The 22,909-nt window shown below is 45.3% G+C and overlaps 2 protein-coding genes across 2 annotated transcripts in view; both read left to right on the top strand.

Moving 5' to 3' along the window:
* Nucleotides 1-2,669, top strand: part of CAPRIN1 (cell cycle associated protein 1) — a 35,777-nt gene extending 33,108 nt beyond the window's left edge. The window contains exon 19 of the mRNA XM_007468078.1: nucleotides 1,485-2,669. Coding sequence (XP_007468140.1) covers nucleotides 1,485-1,549 — 65 coding nt within the window. The 3' untranslated portion in view covers nucleotides 1,550-2,669. The remainder of the gene's footprint in view (nucleotides 1-1,484) is intronic.
* Nucleotides 2,670-9,924: 7,255 nt separating this feature from the next.
* NAT10 (N-acetyltransferase 10) overlaps nucleotides 9,925-22,909 on the top strand; it is a 37,289-nt gene continuing 24,304 nt past the window's right edge. Inside the window, exons 1-9 of the mRNA XM_007468077.1 lie at nucleotides 9,925-10,035; nucleotides 10,382-10,473; nucleotides 12,623-12,794; nucleotides 14,178-14,300; nucleotides 15,974-16,035; nucleotides 17,448-17,562; nucleotides 17,654-17,758; nucleotides 21,332-21,465; nucleotides 22,672-22,765. Coding sequence (XP_007468139.1) covers nucleotides 9,928-10,035; nucleotides 10,382-10,473; nucleotides 12,623-12,794; nucleotides 14,178-14,300; nucleotides 15,974-16,035; nucleotides 17,448-17,562; nucleotides 17,654-17,758; nucleotides 21,332-21,465; nucleotides 22,672-22,765 — 1,005 coding nt within the window. The 5' untranslated portion in view covers nucleotides 9,925-9,927. The remainder of the gene's footprint in view (nucleotides 10,036-10,381; nucleotides 10,474-12,622; nucleotides 12,795-14,177; nucleotides 14,301-15,973; nucleotides 16,036-17,447; nucleotides 17,563-17,653; nucleotides 17,759-21,331; nucleotides 21,466-22,671; nucleotides 22,766-22,909) is intronic.

The following is a 22,909-nucleotide window of genomic DNA, read 5'->3' as shown; positions in this document are numbered from 1 at the left end:
GTTCATAGTCTGCATGTAGGTTACATGTTAGGAATACATTTATCATTTCCAGACTTGTTGCTAGGGATTAAATGAAATGCTTTGTTTCTAAAACTTATCTTGAACCCAAATTTAATTTTTTGAATGACTTTCCCTGTTATTATATAAACTGTCTTGAAAACTAGAACATCTCTCCTCCTCAGAAAAAGTGTTTTTCCAACTGCAAATTATTTTTCAGGTCCTAAAACCTGCTAAATGTTTTTAGGAAGTAATTACCAAAACATTTTTGTAAGACATTTTTGGAATGAGATTAAACATTTATATAAATTTATTATTCCTCTTTCATTTTTCAAACATGCATATTATATTTTAGGGCCAGAAACCCTTTAATGGCCGGATAAGCCATAGTTACATTAAGAGAACCATTTAGAAGTAATAGAACTAATTGAAATTTCAATGCCTTTTGGACCATTATTAGTGATATAAATGTCAAATTATTTCTGACTTTGAAACAGAACCTCCAAATTCCTAACTAACTTACAGAACTATACTTAAAAATTATAGGTTTTAAGAGTTTTTGGCTTTTGTCTATTACCATAGGAAAACTACTTGCTATCTGGGTACGAAGTCAATCTGTGTAACAATTAGAGGTATCGTTTCATATGGTCTGAAGTTCTAAATGGTTCTCTGATTGGAGGGAAGTAAAATTGAATAGATTTCCTCTAGATATTGGCCATAACATGTATAAAATGTATGTTAAGGAGGAATTACAAAGTACTTTGATTTCAATGCTAGTAGAAACTGGCCAGCAAAAAGGGTGCATTATTTTTAAAAATTATGGATCACTTGAGAATTACTGACTTGAAGTATCAAAGGATATTTGCATGTGAATGTGGGTTATGTTCTTCTTTCTCACCTTGTAGCATATTCTATGAAAGTTGAGTTGACTGGTAGCTAAAAATCTGTTTTAACAGCATGTAAAAAGTTACTTTATCTGTTACAAGTCATTATACAATTTTGAATGTTATGTAGTTTATTTTTAACAGTTTAGGTAATAAGGTCTGTTTTTCATTCTGGTGCTTTTATTAATTTTGATAGTATGATGTTACTTACTTACTGAAATGTAAGCTAGAGTGTACACTAGAATGTAAGCTCCATGAGAGCAGGTACCTTGTCTGTCTTCACTGCTGTATCTATTTCCAACACCTGATGACAGTGCCTGGCACATAGTAGGCACTCAATAAATACTTGTTGAATGAATGAATGAATGAGTACTGGTGGAATACTCCATTAGCTCTACTCTTCTTTTAGCTAGAGAACATGAGCAAATTTGCGCATGACAACTTCCAGGACAGGTGAAACTTGAACACTGAAGAATTGACCTCTTAAACCTAATAATGTGGTGACAAGCTGCCCACATGCTTCTTGACTTCAGATGAAAATCTGCTTGAAGGCAAAATAAATAATATTTGAAAGAAAAACCAAATGCCATTTTTGTCTTCTAGGTCGTGGAGGGCCCCCAAGACCCAACAGAGGGATGCCGCAAATGAACACTCAGCAAGTGAATTAATCTGATTCACAGGATTATGTTTAATCGCCAAAAACACACTGGCCAGTGTACCATAATATGTTACCAGAAGAGTTATTATCTATTTGTTCTCCCTTTCAGGAAACTTATTGTAAAGGGACTGTTTTCATCCCATAAAGACAGGACTACAGTTGTCAGCTTTATATTACCTGGATATGGAAGGAAACTCTTTTTACTCTGCATGTTCTGTCCTAAACGTCATCTTGAGTCTTGCACATGATACTCAGATTCCTCACCCTTGCTTAGGAGTAAAACATCATATACTTTAACGGGGTGGTATCTCCATAGTTATTTTAAGTGGCTTGGAAAAAGCAAGATTGACTTTGGATAAAATCTACAAATCAGCCCTATTATTCAGTGGTAATTGACAAAACTATTTCCCTTGAATGGAAGACGGAAGGAGTGGAGTGTGGTTTGGCACAACAACTGCATTTCACAGCTTTTCCAGTTAAATTGGAGCACTGAACATTTAGATGCATACCAAATTATGCATGGGTCCTTAATCACACATATAAGGCTGGCTACCAGCCCTAGGGTTTGACACAGCACTGTTCATTCTCTGGCCAGACGACTGTGGTTGAAAACACATGCAAATTGCTTTTTAACAGCTGATACTGTATAAGACAAAGCCAAAATGCAAAATTAGGCTTTGATCGGCACTTTTTGAAAAATATGCAACAAATAAGGGATATAATCTGGATGGCCACTTAATGTGAAATATTTAGATACCTTTTTGAACACTTAACAGTTTCTTTGACAATGACTTTTGTAAGGATTGGTACTATATATATCATTCCTTATGATGTACATTGTCTGTCGCTAATCCTTGGATCTTGCTTATTGTCACCTAAATTGGTATAGGTACTGATGAAAATCTCTAATGGATAATCATAACAACCTTGGTCACATGTTTTTCCTGAAGCCTGAAAGTTTTTATAAGAAAAAGATATCAAATGCCTGCTGCTACCACCCTTTTAAATTGCTATCTTTTGAAAAGCACCAGTATGTGTTTTAGATTGATTTCCCTATTTTAGGGAAATGACAGTCAGTAGTTTCAGTTCTGACGGTATAAGCAAACAAATAAAACATGTTTATAAAAGTTGTATCTTGAAACACTGGTGTTCAACAGCTAGCAGCTTATGTGGTTCACCCCATGCAGTTAGTGTTCCAAATTTTATGGTTATCTCCAGCAGCTATTTCTATAGTACTTGCACTTATCTTTTGTCTAACCCTAATTGAATTATCCATTTCTCATGGAGGTATTTATATTCAAAGTGGTGATTCCTTCCCATAGATGTATAGGGAGAGTCCCATGTTTGATGAAGAGGACAGTTTAGTAATTTATGTACTATGTTGAAATTTGTGCTAGCAGTTGGAGCACTAGTTCTGTGTGCCTATGAACTTAATGCTGCTTGTTGTATCCCACTTGGACTTCATGGAGAATTAATCCCACCTATTAAGCAAAGGCTACTAAGTTAATGGTATTTTCTGTGCAGAAATTGAATTTAGTCTTCAGCCTTTAGCTAAGGAATTTTTCCAGTAGGTGCTCAGCTACTTTAAAAAAAGAAAAACAAAAAACCCCACAAACCATTCTCAAACGTTCATCGTTAGACAACTGGAGTTTTTGCTGGTTTTGTAACCTACTAAAATGGTTAGGCTATTGAACATTCCACATTCAGAAGTTTTGTAGGGTGGTGGGGAAGTGGGGGGAATCTTCAATGTTTATTTTAAAATAAAAGAAGTTCTTTTCTCATGTGTGGTTGTGGTACATCATATTGGAAGGGTTATCTGTTTACTTTTGCAAATAAGTATTTCTTCTGCTAGCACCTCCCCTTGTGTGCTTTAAATGACATCTGCCTGGGATGTACCACAACCATATGTTTGCTGTATTTTAGGGGGATAGATAAAATATTCGTGATTTACTGGGTAATCCCTATAGATGATGTATGCTTACAATCCTTCTATATATAAAACTAAATTTGCTATCTGTAGAAAATAATTTCATGAGATTTAAAATCAAAATTGAAGTAAGCAAGTTATTTATACAGTGATCTCTATGAATCAGTTCAGAGATGGGATGGAGGAGAAATGCTTTCTAGGTTTCAGACTTCTATGCATTAGTGCAGATGCTGTGAATATGTAAAGGTGTTAGTAGTTTGATTATTTCTATGTGTGTTTTTAAAAGAATCATTTGTTCCTTTTGAGATGCTATGCTTTTTTTTTTTTTTTGGCATTCTACCATTGTAGTCTAAATCTAAAGCTTTTATGCCTCAATTTTATGCCTCAATTCAGACTATTTTTTAAAGCAGTGCCTCATTATGGGGCAGATAACTTTTTAAAAAGTCCCATTAAGATCTGAGTCTTGGCACTAGGTGTTCTGTATAAAATGTGAATACCTGTCCTACCTACAGAAGGCCTTGTTTGGGCAAATGTATATTCTAGCAGAGTTGAAAGAAAATGATTATCACACGTGGCACTGTAGCTTCTTGGTATAGCAAGACTCCATATATAAAGTATTTACAAGTAAATGCACAGTATCGGTCATCTCATGTGGACAATGAGACTTTTATTTTAAAGCTTTAAGGTAGAGTGTCATTGATTACCTTGGTTAAGGCATTTTTTTTTTTCAGATCCTAATATCCCTAAAGAATATGAAAGTTTTTCTGATCATCATATCTTGATATTAAAACGAAATCCGTTAAATATTTTTAATCAGTTAGCTTCTGCAGTTTTTTTGTCTCCTATGTATATGACTGTTATGTGGGAGACTTCACTTAGAGACATGAGAATGTGTGTTTATTCTCAGAAGGCTAATGAACTGAGATGGTCTGTCGACAAGCAGTTCATAAAATGTAGAAGGTAGTTGAGTAGTCAGCCTCCTAAGTGTCTTAGGAAATTTGTATTGTTCATTATATTTTCAGTAATATATCTTATTAGGGGAAATGGGAAACAGGTAAGCACAGAGTTAAAACCATTCAGTTCATCTTTAAGCTTCTGAATCCCCATCCCAGTTGAGTTCCTATTAAGAACTCTGAAGTTTTATTGACTATAAGTTATATCAAAAGAATCAGTATTGCCCTTGAGCTTATCCCTTCTAAAGAGTTAATGGGGAGGGAGACCCCTCAGGAATATTAAAAGTAATTTGTTAAGCCTCATCTCTATACCCTTTCCCATTTTGAATTCTACAAAACTACTGGTAAAGACTAGTGAATGTTTTAAATTACATTAGATTAAATTATATTAAAACCTGGTACCTTATTGTCCTTGAGTGAAGTTTGCTTTAGTTGTTTATACCATCAAGCAAAGCTCTAAGTGAAGAAGTGCTACTTGTGAGAGGAGAGGAAAAAATTTAAATCTCTGGTAGCCTTGCCTTACTTACTTGTTAGACTACTACATTCTTCTCAATGGGGATTTCAGTACCTTACTTTAACAGCTGTTCTGAAGCCTAATCCAGTCCCATGCAGAAGACTGGCTCCTTAAGTTTGTAAGTAGTGAAAGACCACCTGATTTAGTAAAGACGATTTTTAGTGTTGTGTTCTTAACTTGTAATATTGGTTTTCTTTAAGTACGGTGTGTTTATTAGGGAGCCACTGTATTCAGTCAGTAAACTAACGCTTCATTCAGCAAATATGGGTACTCTGCCAGGCCACCATTCCAAGCACTAAGCATTCAGTGGTGACAGAATCACTGTGGTTCCTGCTTTCATTGAACAGTCTGATCAAAGATATTGACGTGATGACACAGGTATGGCAAAAGCCATGATGGAGCAACATGGTTGATGATAGATATTAAGGCCATGATAGGACAGGACCCAGTTAAAATGATCAGGAAAGACTTCTGAGAGGAGTAATTAAGACTTGAAGGATGAGGAGCAGTAAACTAGTAGAGAAGGGGAGAGAACCACATGTCCCAAGTCCAGTCTCCAGTGACTGAGAAAGGCTCTCTGGCTCAAGTGAAAAGAGTACAGATTTAGTAGAGCTAGAAAGAGGCTGAAGCAACAGTAAGGGCTACTAAGAATAGCTTTGTAAGTTCTATTCCATGTTAAGTTTTGTCTCTAACAGTTGGAAACACGATTTCTAAGCTATGTGTATAGGGGGTGGGGCTGGGGGGGAGAGGAATGGTGGGTCACCTAATAAAATTGCCATTTAAGAACGCTCAGTGCATGGAATTCCACTGTGGTCCAGCGGTTAGGACTCTGTGCTTTCACTGCTGTGGGCCCGGGTTCAGTCCCTGGTTGGGGAACTAAGATCTTGCAAGCCTCGTGGAGCAGCAAAAACAAAGCAACAACAAAACAAACCCCCCAAAACAGTGCATGGTGAGAACAAAATAATATGGTGCAAGAGATGGCTATTGGAGTAGCCCATGTAAGAAATGGTTACAACAAAAAGTGGAGGGTGGTAGTGAGTGGGATTCTACATATTTCCTATCTAACTGGCCACTGCTCAGTATCCTTTGCTGAGTTCTCCAGGCCTTGGTTGCAGACTTCATCCCTAGGTAACATTCTTCCCTAGCTGATCTTATCCAATCCCAGGACTTTGACTACAATCAGCATTTTAGTCACTCAAGTATTTCTAGGTCCCAAACTCCCCCAAACAAACTCCTACTTTAATATCTTGCTTTGAATGTCATGAGTATTCGAAATTAATTTCTTGATGAACCTACATCCAGTTGCTTGTATCTTTGATTTCCTTTCATACCTTGTATCTATAGTCCTTAAGCAAATCTACATGTGGTTCTACCTTGAAAATATATCCTGAGTCTGCTAGCACTTTGTGACCACCACATCAGAACAGGTAGCTACAGTAGCTTATAACGGTTCTCTGTGTTTCTACTCTTGCTCTCCTGTAGTATAGTTTTTTGCATAGCAGCCAGATTGAGCCTTTTAAGAGGGCAAGTCAGATTTTGTGACTTCCCTGTTACTCAGACCCCAGTGGTTTCCCGTCACACGTAGAATTCAAATCTGTGGCCCATGTGCCCTTCAATTATCTGGTCTAGTTTCCTACCATTTTTCCCTTTGCTCACTGTACTCTGGTCACACTGGCTGCTTTGCTGAGACTTTTTCCATCTTGGAGTCTTCATGTGTTACCCTTAATGCGTGGGAAAGCTTTTCACTCCATTGTTAAGGCTCATTCTTTCTAAATTCAGGTCTTACTCCAAGTCACCACTTCAGAGTCCTTCCAAGTCCACCTCTAAAGCAGTGCCTTATTTTTTACTCACTGGATACTTCTTTCTTAACACTTTTTTCTTACCTAGACTGTAAGTTTCACAGGAGAAAGGACTGTTTTGGTCACTATCTCTTGTGTCTAGCATATTGACATTTTGTTGAGGGAATTACAAAAAAATACGATGGGCGGTGCTGCTGATTACATTAGATTTGGAGGTAGAGAATTACATTCTGCTTTGAGGAAGGAGTTTAAGGAAGAAAGGCAAATGAATTCGGCTTCAACTTTCTGATCGAGGCATCGAGAAATGTTGAGCAAGCAGTTGGATTTGTTAAATTCAACGATCTGGCCCCCAAAACCATAACTACATAGGTGGCCCTTCAGGTCAACCGCTTGACCGAGTTCGTCCGAGAGTGGGGGGCGGGGGGAGGAGAAGTAACGAATGCAGACTCAGAGCTGGTTTTCAGAAGAACATCATCATTTGACAGCCAGATACAGGCCTAAACGGAGCCTGCCAAAGTACAGGAGCAGCAATAGTGGGTAGAAAATCTACGGAATGCCAGAGAGGTCTACAAGGTCATTACCGAGGACGGGGAGGGTTAAGTGAGCTGAATGAGACAGGTCTGCTGATCGAGTTTCCCCATCTTATCACATTAAATAGTTAAAGTAAGGAGACTGTCAAAATTAGGCACAGATCCCCGGAGCCAGTCATCTCGCATAACCAGGCTAACATTGAAAACCCCAGACCACTTACCGTGTGCTGCCCCGGACCTGTCTGGGCACCCGAGCTAGCCCCAGCGCACTGACAGGCCCTGCGGGTGCGGGCATCTGCTTACTCTGCCCTCCGTAGTCACGGTCTCTTAATTTTGATACGAAGAGGCAACTTAAAACGCGTACCACAGCTACGGCGGGCAGAGACTAAACCGCGCAGCCGCAGTTGCTGCAGCCCCCGCCTCCCAGGCCCATGACGTCATCACGCAGGGACAGGGGTGGAAAAGGTCCCCTCTCGCTCGCCGTCTCCGCTCCGTTAGTTCGCCAGTGCACGTACCGCCTACGGGCGCCTGAGCTGGACGCGCGTTGCCGAGGGAGGCAAACTGTGAGAGTCGGCGACCAGGCATCTGCTAGGGGCAGCCCGTTGCGCCCGCTTCTCCCGCAGAAGTTCGGTGCCCCCCCACGTGCTTCCTCTTCGCTCCTGGCTGGAGTCCGCCCGGCTCTGGGCGCAGGTACCCATCACGGGATGGCTGGGGATGGGTGCCGAGGTCGGTGTCCGTGTCCTTCTTGGGCCCGGAGGAGACTGGCTCCAGGACGAACGCTCTGCATCCGTGCTGATGCCCGGCCCATGCCGACTGCCGCCCGACCCGGGAGCTCCTAGATAACAGGACCCTCTTCCCCAGTAGGGGGCCACTCTCGGGAGTGCTTCTTGAGAGCTCTGGCGGGTCGCGTGGCTTGATCTCCATTCTCTAGGGGCTCTGGGGGTGGGGGTGGGTGAGTGGGTGGGTGACAACACGTTTGCTTTCTGTGGAGCTTGCCCACAGTTCCTGATTGCAGCACCTGGCACTGAACTGAGGCAGTCTGATTTCATCTAGATCCTCCCACGCTCTTAGCTGCTTCACTCTGCTCATTCGTTTATACTCCGTATTCAACAGGCACATTCAGGACTTGGTTTTGTTTGCCAGTGCACCTGGAATGGTGCCTGGCACATAGCTGCTCTGTATATTTGTTAGACTAATAGATGAATGAAAAATAATCCTCTTTCTCTTCTTTCAAGGCCCTCCTCATCCATTAAGCCTTCCATGGCAACTCCAGCCCACAGTAATCTCAGACTTTCATCAGACCACTGTAGCAATTAGTTTCACATCTAATTTGTCTGTCTTTAGACAGATTATCCCTCATTCCTTTCTCTTAAATATTTTCTTTAAGGAAAATGAAAGCTCCTCGAAGTCAAGGCTTTATCTGGTACTACTTCTGGGGCTCCCACAGTAACTAGAACAAAAAGCAATAATTAGTTGTTGATTGGTTGTGGGGTCTTTGTGTGGCTCGCAACTCAGCTGACAAGCTGGTCAGGTTGGTGAACTGGAAAGGGTTCAGGCTTTGGAATCAGGGGAGGCCTGCATGTGAATCCTGTCTCCGTCACTTTTCTTCCTTGGGGTACTTGAGTATTTATACTTGGTCCTTTCTTTATAAAATAGGAGCCATTGATTATGATGTAGTGTTTTACAGTAAGATCTAACTGCTAAAATCCATGTTTGGATTGAGAGGTTAGAAAGACAATTAAGGCAGGGTTAAGGTTCAGTTAATGAGCTTTAGGTGTAGAATTAGTGTGCAGCAAGCCCTGGAGTTTCTAAGTAACATGTTATTTTTACTTTTACATTGTAGAAGCATAATTGATATTTTTGATGTTTCTTTGGTGTATTTATTATAATGGTGCAAAATGTTCTATCATATGTAATCACAATAACTTTTGAAATCTCTCTGTACAGGGTTCATACGTCTGGCTTCATACAGGCTCTATACGTTTTCCCTCCTTTGAGGAAACAGATGGCCACATTCCATCATAGTAATAGTCAATTGATTTCTTTTCCTGACTTTGTTAGTAATATATGTGAATTAAAAAAAAACAAAACACAAAACTCCAAAAAAAATAAAAGAACAAAATAAGAATCATCTGTTATCTCATCATCCATAAATAACTACTTTACATTTTGGTGTTTTCTTCCAATCTTTTTTTTTCTATATATATATATTATGTACACGCATATCCTGCCATGTTATCCTCTAATAAGCATCTGTATCCATATCCTTAGATAATATTTGAAAATGATTTTGAACAAATTTTTTTGAAAACTGCTTTATTTTCCCATAGATATATCATACATTTTAATCATTCTTTTTTTGAACATTGTTTCCGATTTTTGAAAAACTCCTCCATAGGGGGGTGAATTAAAGCTTCCCTGTTGACTTCCCATGCCAAGAGAACATTTTCTTCACCTTTCAAGTCTAAGTTTCGTAATTTAAAAAATGAGGCCGATGTCTTTCCTAGGGAGCTGTTTGAGGGTTCAATAAGGTGATACTTATAAATGGGCCTTAGCTCAGCCTCCCAGCCCCACAGGAGGCAGCCAGCTAATGTTCCTCACCCAGAACCTGGATGTTCATGTCCAGTTGTGTCTTTTCCTTCTGTTTTAGTGACAGTTTTTCACCATGCATCGGAAGAAAGTGGATAACCGAATCCGGATTCTCATTGAGAATGGGGTAGCGGAGCGGCAGAGGTCTCTCTTTGTTGTGGTCGGAGATCGAGGAAAGGATCAGGTAAGACCTGGTAAATGCTTCCTGACTTACTTTGTATCCAGTCCCAAAGAGTCAGCATGTTATAGATACTCTGGGGGTTCACACATAATGACTGGTTTTCTTTAAGTGAAATGCCTAGTGGGAACATTCCTTTACTTATTGGAAGTGATAAATACTCAGTATTTAGAATTATTAACAGACAGGTTAACAGCTTTTGATATGTGGGGTGGTGGACTGAGCGCAAGGGTAAGTGTATGTGCGCTGGCTTCTAGTCCCCACCTGGGCACCGCTTGCCTTGTGGTCTCGGGCCTGGCTGTCCCGGAGGTCTCTTTTGGTCCTGAGATGCTATGGCTTTTTTCTTTGGCAGGTGGTCATACTCCATCACATGTTGTCCAGAGCAACTGTGAAGGCTCGGCCTTCTGTGCTGTGGTGTTATAAGAAAGAGCTGGGGTTTAGCAGGTAAGCTGTGCCCTTTGAGCATCCCATCCCACTTCCCATCCCTACCCGTTAGTTAAATGCTAGGAAATGATTCTTTGACATGGTTTTTCAGGGATTCTTAGTGAAGGTGCTATCTCTGAGGACACTTCTAGTAGAGAAAAATAATAGAGCTGATGCCCTTTCTTCATTCCTGACAATAAATTTCAGATCCTTTTCATGCTCTTGTAAGTCCCCAGCCCAATTCCTTGCTTTCTGCACACTAGTTTTCTTCTTAGTTTTCTCAGCTGATCAAGCCCCTCTAATAATGCAGGTTCCTTCAATTGCTCTTGGAAGTTACTAACGACCTGATGCCTAATGCAACAATGTTTCCCCCGCTTTCTCCTTTTTTTCAGAGCTCTTCCTCTAGTAGTTCACTGCTGTTTTTGACAATTGGCTGTTCTTATTTTTTGAAGTTGTGGACCTGAGACTTCTTATACAGTAAAGAGCAGACCTCCAACACAAACACACTCAGGCACAAGGGGAATTTACTGAAGTACATTTGACCCTTGAACCATGTGGATTAGAACTGCAGGGCTCCACTTATACACGGGTGGTTTTCAGTAGTAAATACTACAGTACCACGTGGTCTGTGGTTGGTTGAATCCTCTGATGTGGAGGAGCTGCGGTTACGGAGGGGCCGACTCTTAAGTTAGATTCAAGTTAACCCCCAGGTTTCTCAAGGGTCGGCAGTATACGGGCTAGCTCCTGAAGCCTACGGGGATGAGATTTCAGCTCTTCCGCGGGGGTGGTGTAGAGCCGCAGTGCTGGCGCTCTGGTCCTTGCTCAGTCTCTCATCTCTGCGCGTCTGCACTGTTCTTTTCCCACTTCAGGGCAGCTGTCTGCCTTCTATGGTGCCCATCGCAGAAACACCACTTGAGTTTTACGTGGTTTGGGTCCAACGACACAGAAATCAGTCTTTCTCCCAAATTCTTTCGGAAAGACATCCAGCCCTGGGCCAGACGAGGTGGGGTGGGTCACCTACTAGAAACCTGGCAGTTCTGTCTACGACTGTTTGTGTGGAGGAGTTTGGGGTGTGGGGGTGCTGTTCCTTGGCAGATAAACCATTATAAAGTCACCTCGGAAATGCTCTCCTTTCCTTGCTTCTGTGACCCTCAGACCACCTTCCTGAGCTCTTCTCTCTCCCCGAGCTCATCTCCTTCCTAAACCCAGCTCACCTGTGTGGTTCTGTCCTTGGGCCTCTTCTCCCTCCTTTATCCCCCAGTATATGTGTCTCTGGGGCGGACTCTGCTGTGGGGAAACCCCCTGCGAAATTGGGCAGTTTACAGTGTTTTGGGCAGATTTGCCTTTCAAACTTAACCCACCTGCTTTCACTTTAAAAAATCTCTTCTGTGCCTCTTATAGCTCTCCTGCCCCTGTCTTGAGCATTAGATTAAGGCTGATGCTAAGTCATGGGCTGAGGAAGTGGAGCCCCAGGGGGAAGGCCTTGTCTCTACTATTCAGTTAGAGAGCTATGATAAAATTTTGGTTTGCTGTAACCCTTGATTCTGGAGTTTTCTCATTCTCTCTTTTCTCTAAAAGAAACAGTTAATTGACAGGTATTCAGAGTTTTTTAAGACAAAAGAAAAGTTCAGGGATTTCTGGGAGACGCCCAGATTCTGTTCCAACCCTTATATTCTCTATCAGTATTGTCTTAGATTAGAGCTGCCCTTGAGGACTTGATCCCACCATCTGGGAAGGAAGTAGATGAATTCATTTAGGAAAAATGAATAAAGTAACCCGCCATCACAGTGCCCCTCCCAGGTTCTCTGGGAAGCGGTGCTGTGTGGTTGAAGCATTGGCTTGAGACTGAGGTAATGAGGCCACTAAGGTTTGCTTTCAAGCTCTGGCTGAATGTGAGGCTTAGGGACTCCCATTACCCTTTTTGTAAAGTAAAGTATCAAAATGGCAGGGTTCTCACACAGACTTACGCTGTCTCCCTCCGAAGCCCATCTGCTCTAATGCCTCTTTCGTTTCCTTCAGCTTTAAAGTGAGGGGATGAGCATTACGATTTCCAAGTTCCCTTCTAGCTCTGAAGGTCTAAGTGGGTGATCGTTGAGCCTATCCCCTGCTCCCAACTCTAGCCTCTCTGGTTAACTGGCTTTCATGGGATGGGGGGGCGGGGTGATTGCAGTCATCGGAAGAAAAGAATGCGACAGCTGCAGAAGAAAATAAAGAGCGGGACGCTGAACATAAAGCAAGATGACCCCTTTGAACTCTTCGTAGCTGCCACAAACATTCGCTACTGCTACTACAATGAGACCCACAAGATCCTGGGCAATACATTTGGCATGTGTGTTCTCCAGGTGGGTGACTTGCCCCAGCCCGTGACTGGAGTCAGAGTGCTAGGGAGTGCCTGGGCTGCCTGGTCACCTACAAGGACAGGTGTACAGAGAGGAGAGGAGTCACGTGTACTCCCTGCCCCAAAGCTTCATCCGTGGAGGACTTGGCCACTTTCCACAGGAACTGGATAACTCACCAACATAAAAAGAGCATTTTCTACCAAAAGCAGCACTTGTCTAGAGATACCCAAACTGGCAGTGACGCTCCATCACAGCTGGGTCTAACCAGCTTGGTAAAGCACTGAACTTTGAGTGACCCTAGGACCCCAGATCCCTATTAGAACTAACTGAAGACTTTTGTGACCAGAGAGCAGTGGGACTTGTTTTAGCTAACTAGGTACGGACCCAAGTACTCGGACGTCCTATCCAGAGTGCTTGACCGAATAACCACCCCTATCACCGCCCTTCTCGTCCTTAAAGTCTCCTAGCTTTCCCCCCTCAGAGAAGTAGCGGGTGAGTTTCTTCACTGGTATATATTTTCTCTTGCCTGGCAAGTTGGTAGATTAAGTTTCACGTTTTTCTTTGTTTTGAGCTCTGGTGGTCTTTGTTTTGTTCTTTGATTCTTTGGAACCTGTGACTCTGTCCGACCCCCCGCCCCCGCCCCACCCACCAAAGAAAACATTTAAGCACAAATCCTCACATTTAAGCACAGGTTCCCACAGTTTGATATGTATTTATTATATGCACGCACTACTATGATTACGTGCATCATAAAACATACGTTTCAAAATATAAATTAAGAAATGAGGTGGGAAATTTTGAATAGGAGTTCTAGTTTTTCCTTTCCGCATTCCAGTGGGCTGTCCATACACTGCTGGCTTACAACCCACCTTGGAGGCTGAAAAGAGCGTTTTGCCTGTTCTCACCCCATCGCTGACTGGTAGGGAGCTGCTTCTGCTCACCGGTTACCAGGTGAAGTGATGGTGGCTCCTTTAGGCAGCGGCTCCCCCATGTGGTGCAGTTGAGTTTTGTCAGACAGTTTGCATCTATGAACAGAGCAGAAAATGAGTGTGAGGTATTTCTGAAATTCAAGTGTGAATCAGTGCAGATTGGAGGACTTCTTTCCAGATAAGATTTTATGAGGGATTATGGGAAACACTTTGACATGTAAAACCGCGTATACCTCTTCTCCAGGGCTGGGCTCTCTTCTGTGGTCCCCTGAGTAAGGGACTGTGTGTGTGTGCGTGTGTGTGTGTGTGTGTGTGTGTGTGTGTCCTGGTGAGTCAGGTACGGGGTATGGTCTTGAGTTTGTACTCTGAAGCCCTCCTTGTACCTTATCGCCTGGCCCCTGGTTAAGCTTCCCAGCGGGTGCTCTTTGCAGCCAGTTCTAAGGTTTCCTTTTTCCAGGATTTTGAAGCTTTGACTCCAAACTTGCTGGCCAGGACTGTAGAAACAGTGGAAGGTGGTGGCTTGGTGGTTATCCTCCTACGGACCATGAACTCACTCAAGCAGTTGTACACGATGACCATGGTAAGTGTCCGTTTTTTTCTTTAACTTGATTGTGGCGGTTCAAATCAATCTGTTTTTGCTGCTTTCTTTTAAGAACTCCTACTGAGCAACTCCAGTGAGCGGTCAGTATAATTTCTAGGCTGGGAGCTCTTTGACTGGAGCTAATGAGGAATTTTCTGCAGAGAAGCCTCAGTGGCCCTGGGTGTGCTTAGGAATCTGTGAATTTTGCTTTTGCTCTCAGGCATTTGCAGATTCTACACCAGTGAGATTCAGACATGATGCAGCTGTTGTATAGTTCAATTTCTAAAACAGTATTCCACAGAGAGCCACGCCAGTGCCTACATTTGTGTACTACAAAAAGGGGACCACGCACAGACGTCCTCACCTGCCCTCACCCTAATGGGTAGTGGAGGAGCATTGCCATCCCGCTCCCAGACTGGCAGAAACTTTGACTCCAGGGGATGGGGGGGTATTTTTTTTCTGCCCCAGCTGAGGGAGTGGCTGGAAGGGTTTCCCTGGATGAGAGCTGGTTCTGCCACATGGGTGTGTTGAGCCGCAGGTTTGGAGTCATTGTACATTGCCAGCTGCTCGGGAACTGTTAGGCTTGGCCTCAGGGTTTCATGAGCTGCGTCCGCCCGGTGAAGTGGACTTCCGTCAGATCTCAGTGCCTGCTTCCTGTCGCCCCATCGCCCTCAGCCCCTTCGCCTCACCCCAGCCCCTCCGGCCTCTTCGGAGGTCTTCAGGTGCGCCCTCTCCCCTCAGCAGACTCTCACCTGAGGGCCTTCGCGCCGTCTCCACGGAGTGTCTGCTGGCTCACTTCCTCGCTGCGTTGCAGTCCCTGCCAAGATACCACTTCCTCGGTGCGGCCTCTCTCACACCCTGTGTAGCATATGTGGTTGGCCTGTCACTCCTCAACCTGTTTTATTTTGCTTCAAATCATGGTACAGCCACCTAAAGTTAGACATTTATTTGTTTATTGTCTGGCTTCCTGTTCCAATCTCCAAACTTTATGGGAGCAGGGACTTCGTTTTCCTCCCTGGTATATTCCCTGATCCTGGAAGGGTGCCTGGCCTTTAGTAAGCCCTCCTGAAATATCTGTGAACGAGCGAATGTCTGTGCCCACGTCACTTTGTTTGTTCTTCCTCCCTCTCTTACTTGGCTGCCTGCTTACCAACTCAGAGGGCCTTGCCTCTCTACCCTATATAAGCAGTCCCCCTCCCCATCCCCCCATTGGCTGCCACTGCACCCTGTTTCTCATTCATAGCATTTGCCAAGATTTGTATCTATTTACTTGTTTGTCTCCGTCCAACCATTTGACTGTAAGCTTCAGCAGAATAGGTTTCATGCTTTACTAAACACCAGTGTGTGCCCAGCTTGTCTGGCGTTGGCATGTGCATTTTACTGAACGAGTGAATATGTTTTATGCTGCTGGATAAAATGTGGGAACAGTCAAAGGTGAGGTGAGGGGACATTTGTTGTGGTAAGAAACATTGCGTTTAGTGTCTGAGTCCCGCTGCAGCAGATCGCATCTGGCCAGTTTTGCATGGCAGGTTAGGTAGGAGTAGATTTTGTTTCTTGCAGCATCACTGTTGCCTCTTTTACCCCCAGGGCTGTTTGCTGGAACTTCTTCACACTTGGACGCTGAACCTCAGCGCGATTTGGGTGCCTCTGTTGATGGATGTTGTCTCTTTTAGGACGTGCATTCAAGATACAGGACGGAGGCCCATCAGGATGTGGTGGGAAGATTTAATGAGAGGTGGGTCTGGAGCACGTTTCTCACTTCCTCAGCTGTGGGGAGCCACAGTGGGAGGAACATTTTCACCTTGGACCCAAGTGAAAGCTGTGCGCTGTCTCAGGGAAGGTAGTGCAGGAGCCCCAAATGGTGAGATTCCCGATAGCAGCGGTAGTTGTGCAGCTAACTGGAAGCAATAAAAGCGAGTGGAAGGCTGGGGCCTGGATTCTATCTTGCTTCTGGCCCTTACCAAGTCTCTCTCCCGCTCTGGCTTTCAGCCTACGCATCTGTCAAAGGGGTGATTTGTCTGGACCACTCTTTTCCCAAATGTGTTTCACAGAACACTGATGTTTAAGAGGGACCTTATGACAAAAGGGTTCTCTGGTGCAGTATGTCTGGGAAATGCTGATATGGTTTTTCCTTTCTGAGGATTCACGTGAGCCTGTTTTAGCCTCTGAAAAGTCTCACAGCACCAGGGACCCCAATTTATTTGACCACAGACCCCTTTTTAGGGAACGCCAGTTAGCAACACGTGAAATGCCTTAAGAAGAAAGAAGCCATGTCCTAGGTCAGTGGTTCTCAACCGGAGCAGTTTTGCCCCTGGGGAGACTTGGCAGTGTTTGGAGACGCTTTGATGGTCGTGACCTGCGGTGAGGGCGGGAGGCTGGTGGCAGTAGAGGCCAAGGGTGCTGCTGAACAGCTTAAAAGGCACCGAAAAGCCCCTCCAACAAAGAATTATCTGGTCCAGAATCTCAGTAGTGCTGAGGTTTAGGAATCCTGGCCTGGGTGAACTGTGCGACCTAATTTCAGTCGCCTCTGAAGCTGCTCAGTAGGAGTGGGCCTGGAGGTCGCCCAGCGCTACTGGCTGGAAGGGAAGCCTGTGAAAGTAGTGCGGGAGGCCCTTTTCTTGCAGTTATGGGAGAAGCTTGGATTTTATAGCCAAACACATGTTTTGCTACACGCAAAAATGTTTGTATTATAGTGCTAGAGGGAGCTTTCCCCTCCACCCTTTATTTTCTCCTCCTTGTGGCAGAAGGTCAGTCCATTTGTGTATGCGTTTGTTTCCCTGTGTGGCTGGTGAGCACATGTGGGGTGGCTTTGGCGTTCCCCATTCAAGGAGACACATAGTGCTAAAGGGTGAACCTGGCAGGATGGTGGAAGGGCCGGGGCACCCTGGAGCAGCGGGCTTCTGCACAGTAGGGGCCCTTGTAATCAGTCGCTTAAGGGAGTTCCCCTTTTGCTTGTTTGCTCTATAAAGCATGTTCGGGCCTCGTAAAGGAGGCTGGGAATCATCCGGCACTGCCCTCCAGATGACGGTGTTGGCTTTCTCCAGCTTTCTTAGGGACGTGGGGCTAGATGATTTTCCTGGAGAAAAGCCCTTCCCTCGTTGTGCAGACACTGCCCTCAGCACCTCACGACTGCGGTTTGTTCCTCAGGTTTATTCTTTCTCTGGCCTCATGTAAGAGGTGTCTTGCCATCGATGACCAGCTCAACATCCTGCCCATCTCCTCCCATGCCGCCAGCGTTGAGGCCCTCCCTCCCCAGACCCCGGTGAGCTGCGGGGGCCGGGAACGTGGGGCAGGCTGCGTTTTCTGCGTCGGCCCTCCCGGGGTGGCGGCAAAGCTTCTCTCCTCTCTGGTAGGAGAGTCTTGGGCCTTCTGGTCTGGAGCTGAAGGAGCTGAAGGAGAGCTTGCAGGACACCCAGCCTGTGGGCGTGTTGGTGGAGTGCTGCAAGACCCTAGACCAGGTGAGCGTGTGTTCGGAATGTCCCCAGCCCAGTCTGCACGGCGCGGAGGGGAGAGACAGCGGGCGGAGAGTGACAGACGCCAAGTTAGAACGAGGCTTGGCTCCTCCGAGGGCGAGGGCCCTTTTCTGTTGCTCACACTCAGGCGCGCAGCAGCAGCATGTGTTCACGACAGTGGTCCAGGATTAGCTCCCCCTTCCCCACGTTAACAGTTCAGGGAGCTGGGGGTCAGGGGGAGATGGGTTACATTTATGGAGGAACACCACAGGCACAGGGTGATGGACCTGTGTCCTTTCATTTTCATTAAGTTTTTTTTTTTTTAATTAATTTATTTATTTTTGGCTGCGTTGGGTCTTTGCTGTTGCGCGTGGGCTTTCTCTAGTTGCAGCGAGCCGGGGCTACTCTTTGTTGCAGTGCGCGGGCTTCTCACTGCGGTGGCTTATCTTGCTGTGGAGCAAGGGCTCTAGGCTCGCGGGCTTCAGTACTTGTGGCTCGCGGGCTCTAGAGCGCAGGCTCAGGAGTTGTGGCGCACGGGCTTAATTGCTCCGCGGCATGTGGGATCTTCCCAGACCAGGGCTCGAACCCGTGTCCCCTGCATTGGCAGGTGGATTCTTAACCACTTGCACCACTAGGGAAGCCCCCATTTTCATTAAGTTTTGATGACATAAAGGTTTTCACTTATGCCTTGTTCGTAAGTGAGGAGAGCTGGAGGCTCCAGTGTGAGGGCTGATGAGGGCCCTGTGGTGAGGATCCTCTGTGTACCTGATCTCTAGGTACAGACAGCAGGCTGGGTGGGAGCTTCCAGGATGCATTTCTGTGCTCCCTGAAGTGGCCAGGGCTGGTAAACTTGGCTTCTCCGGTGGTTACTGTGTGGTGATGGGAGCTGAATGGATGTGGCCCAGAGGCCTGCAAGCTGTCGGGTGTGTTCAGGGTTCTGGTCCAGCCTGAGCCAGCCAAGCAGCACAGGCCTCTCTCAGCCCTGGGCTTTTCCCTCATGATGGAGAACAGCTGCAGTGATGCCGCCCACTTGGGGCTGAGACCCAATAGGGCGGTTTCCCTTTCCATGCTGGAAGTAGAATCATCAACCACACAGCTCTCTCTGCAGCCCAGGCTGCAGGCTCTGGGTTGCTTTCAACCACTTCCTGGTAACTTTATCACCAGAGAGAGGGAGTGAGAGAGAGGATGGGGAAAGGGCAGAAGCGGGAGAAACTATAATACAGTAGTATTGTTAGAAAAACATAAATGACCCATGGCAAAAAAATTAACAAAATCAGTAAGTAGGAAAGTGTGCATTAAAAGTAGAAAGCGGTGTTTCTCCTTGGCTGTCCTGCTCTGCAGAGACAGCTACTGTTAATGGTTTTTTGTGTGTCCTTTTGGATCTTTTTCTGTGCATATAAATGGGTATTTTTAAAGTGTGCAAAGGGAAGGTGGTCCCCATTAGACATTTGGCTTGATTCCAGCTGTTTCGCCATTATAAGTAATGCTATTAGGACATTCTTACAGATACATTTGTGGGCACTGTCTCTAGGATAATTTAACAGGAGAATTGCTGGGGTAGAGTATGTGTGCATTAAAACGGGTGTCATGCCAGGTTATGGAACCCACACCGTGTATGAAAAGGCCTTTTTCTCTGCAGTTTTGCCAACACTGGGTACTGTTGAACTCGTATGCCTTTACGAATCTGATATGGGAACATAGGATCGTTGTTTCAATTTGTTGTTACTTTAGTTATGAGAGAAGCAGGCACTGTTTTCATATAATTACTGGTTATTTTGTTTGTTTTTATAAACCGCTCTGCTTTTTTGTATTGGTTTTTCATTTTAGAATATTACTTTAGAGTGCATTTTTAGTCCAGATTTCATACCCTTTTATTATGTTTGTAGATTTTGCCACTTATGTTTTATCAGAGTTCTTCACTTTTCTACTCTAAAGCAAACAACAAGAGGATAAAATACAGTGTTCGGCCAAGGCCAAGTTAAGGCGAGTAGGACCTGGATCCCCTCTGAGTGTTTCCATCTGGAGAGACTCTGGCTTCCTGAAGCCCCTCCCCTTCCTTCCCTTCCTTCTGCCCGGGACTGCGTCTTATCGGTGTCTTCTGAGTGCCCATGTGCCCAGTCATGTAAGGCAGCTTCTTCAGGACCAGACAGGCCAGGCTGGACCATCTGGCCTTCTTCCCAGTCTCAGTGGCCTGTTCCCAGGGCGGATTCCCCGTGGGGAGCAGAGTCTGGCCCCTGAGTAGTGTTACGGTCCCTCTGCTCATTAAGTGCCACTGACACTCCTCTAGGCAGGGGCTCAGCAGTAAACAAGAGCGACGCACCTGCTTTATGGGGCTTACATTCTGGTGGGATGAGGAAGACGGGATCAAGGAAATAAGCAAACTACGTATTGTAGTAGAAGGTGTTGTGTAGGTGGGGAAGCACGAAGAGCCGCGAGGAGGGAGGGGGAGTGCCGGGAGGAGGGAGGGGTGCTGCGGGTCTCCGTATTGTGGTCAGAGAGGCCCTGGTGAGCAGCTGCTCTCTGAGTGGGCTTGAAGGACTTGAGAAAACGAGCCACGTGGCTCTCTGCAGGGAGAGTGCTCCCGGCGGAGGGGTCACCAGGTACACAGGCCTCAGGTCGGTTCTCCTGGTGCGCGCAGGGACTCACAAGGAGGCCAACTGGGCTGAAGCAGAGTGAGTGGGTGAGGGTAGGAGGAAACGACGGAGGTCAGACCATGCAGGCCATGCAGGCTCCTGGGAGGGCTTGGCACTTACTCTGGGAGCGATGGGGGCCAGCAGAGAGTTTTATGCTTATGGTCTCCGCACAGCTGTCAGAGGGATCCCCAGGCTGGCTTTATTTATTTAATCCCAGTTATCCTGTTTTTTCTTTTTAAACAAATACACAAATTATTTATCCAATTGAAGGAATTCTTGTGCTTCTGGAAGCCAGCCTTAATTTTAAGAGGATCGCCTTGTGCTGTGTTGAGTCTAGGTTGTAGGGGAACGAAGGTGGGAGCAGGACTGATTAGGAGGCTCCTGTAATAATGGCAGTGGTACAGGGTGGTGGCTTTGACCAGAGTGGTGGAGGAGGAGGGTGGTGAGGAATGTAGAATTTTTATGTTTTGAAGGAAGTATGGACAGGATTTGCTGATGAATCAGGTATGGGAGAAAATGGAGAAGACTTTTGGCCTAAACAATTGGACAGTTAGCTGAGCTGGGGAAGATCGTAGGTGGGGGAGGATTGGAGGGGATGTTAGGTGTTCAGTGTGAGATGTCTATTAGATGTACAGGTGGAGGGCAGAGCAGGGGCAGTTGCGTGTATAGAAGAGTCTGATGTGCGGGGAAGAGGTCTGGATGGAGGTGTGAACTTGGGGGTTTTCAGCACCTAGTTGGTGTTTAAAGTCTTGAGACCCAGAAGGGACGATTAAGGGAGTGAGAGTCCAGGTGCTGGGCCTTGGTTTCTGGCCAGTAAGAACTGCCCTGCAGCCCCCCTGCCCCCGAGTTAGCCTAGGCATCAGCCTGAATTCTCCGCGGCGATGGTGGTAGATGGCTGGACCTTGGCCTTTCTCAAAGCTCACCTAATATTTTTCTCTTTCCACAGGCCAAAGCTGTCTTGAAATTCATTGAGGGGATCTCGGAAAAGACCCTGAGGAGTACTGTTGTGCTCACAGCTGCCCGAGGAAGGGGAAAATCTGCAGCCCTGGGATTGGCTGTTGCTGGGGCGGTGGCTTTTGGGTAAGGGGGTCCCCATCTTTAGGCCCTCTGAGCTCTGAGGGAGCAGTGTGCAGGAGTAAGGGGGTCAGGGGACAGGGAAGCTGCTCCTGGGTCTGAGCGGGCTCCTGTGTGGTTTCTCTAGGTCTTGGGTTCCTGTCTAGAAAGAGCAATGCTGTTTCCCCCAAACCCCCAAAGGTGCACATATATGTGTGCATCACGCACAGACATACATCAGGGCCAGCTCACTGTTTAGAGTTGAACAAACACACAAGAGCAAAGAAATGGGGGTAAGAAACTTAAAAACTCTCAGGAGATGAGCATGAATATGACCAGCTTTGCTGACTTAGAAAAGTACACGTTTGGCATTTTAATGATTTTGATGAGTAAAAGATCTTGTTTGCTTCTGAGGAGCTGCTTTTGACTGTTGATGTTCCTTTTTCCATTCTTTTGTCCTGGGCGGAAGACTTTTGCCACTGCCAGGAGATCATGTACTTCCAGCTTCCCAGACATAAATAACGGACCTAGAATTTACCACATCCTGTATGCATTCTCTTCCTTGGTGCTCCTAACTGACAATGTTAGCGTTTTATAGATGGATAAACCCAGGCTTAGGGAGTTTCAGTGACTCACCCAAGACCCCCCAAGTCAGTGCTGGTAGTGCTGGGGCTGAACTCGGCTCCTGACTCCTAGTCCTTTGTTTCTCTCGCTGCTCCGGCAGTACCACTCAGCCCCGCCACCATCAGCATCCTTTACACTGAACAAAGATCCCTCAGAGGTTAACTGTGGCCTTAGCCTGAGCACAGTTGAGCACTTTGGCTTCACGGTTTGAAACCCTCGCAGCACAGCTAGTGATGAGAGTGAAGCCCTCTCTCATCCCAGGGAGCAGGACTGGGGAGCCGCGTGCCGGCCCTGTGGCACTGAGGGAGCGGTCCCCACAGTGCCCTTAGCAGGGTGCTTTCACAGATGCTGGTAGCTGATTGCTGGGATGTGCTACCTTCAAACTGGTAATGCGTTTTCATTAGGTTGGGAGGAAGAATACCCTCAGGTCTGGAGTTGCTTTACTTTTCCTCCCCAAAACATGTGTCCTGATTTTTTTTCTGCTACTCTCTCTGGTTATCCCCTGTGTAGCAGGGGCAAACAAAAATGCTTTCTTTTTTTAAGTTCTCTAAACATTTCTTAGATTTCCTAATTACTTAAAAAAAAAAAAATCCTCCTTTTGTTCAACAGCTACTCCAATATCTTTGTTACCTCTCCGAGCCCGGATAACCTCCACACTCTGTTTGAATTTGTATTTAAAGGATTTGATGCTCTGCAGTATCAGGTAGGAAATTAGGATAAGAGCTTATTTTGATTCCATGCTGAGTATAAATCCAGGTGAAGTCTTTAGAATGCAAACTTTCTTAATATTTAGTTTCTAAAGCCTGTTTCTGACGTTTGGCATTGGTTTGGCTCTTTCCCTATTAGG

Source organism: Lipotes vexillifer, unplaced genomic scaffold, assembly GCF_000442215.2.
Source record: "Lipotes vexillifer unplaced genomic scaffold, Lipotes_vexillifer_v1.1 scaffold451, whole genome shotgun sequence".
NCBI lineage: Eukaryota > Metazoa > Chordata > Mammalia > Artiodactyla > Lipotidae > Lipotes > Lipotes vexillifer.
The sequence above is the reverse complement of the archived record's forward strand: the minus strand, read 5'-3'. Positions and strand labels throughout refer to the sequence as shown.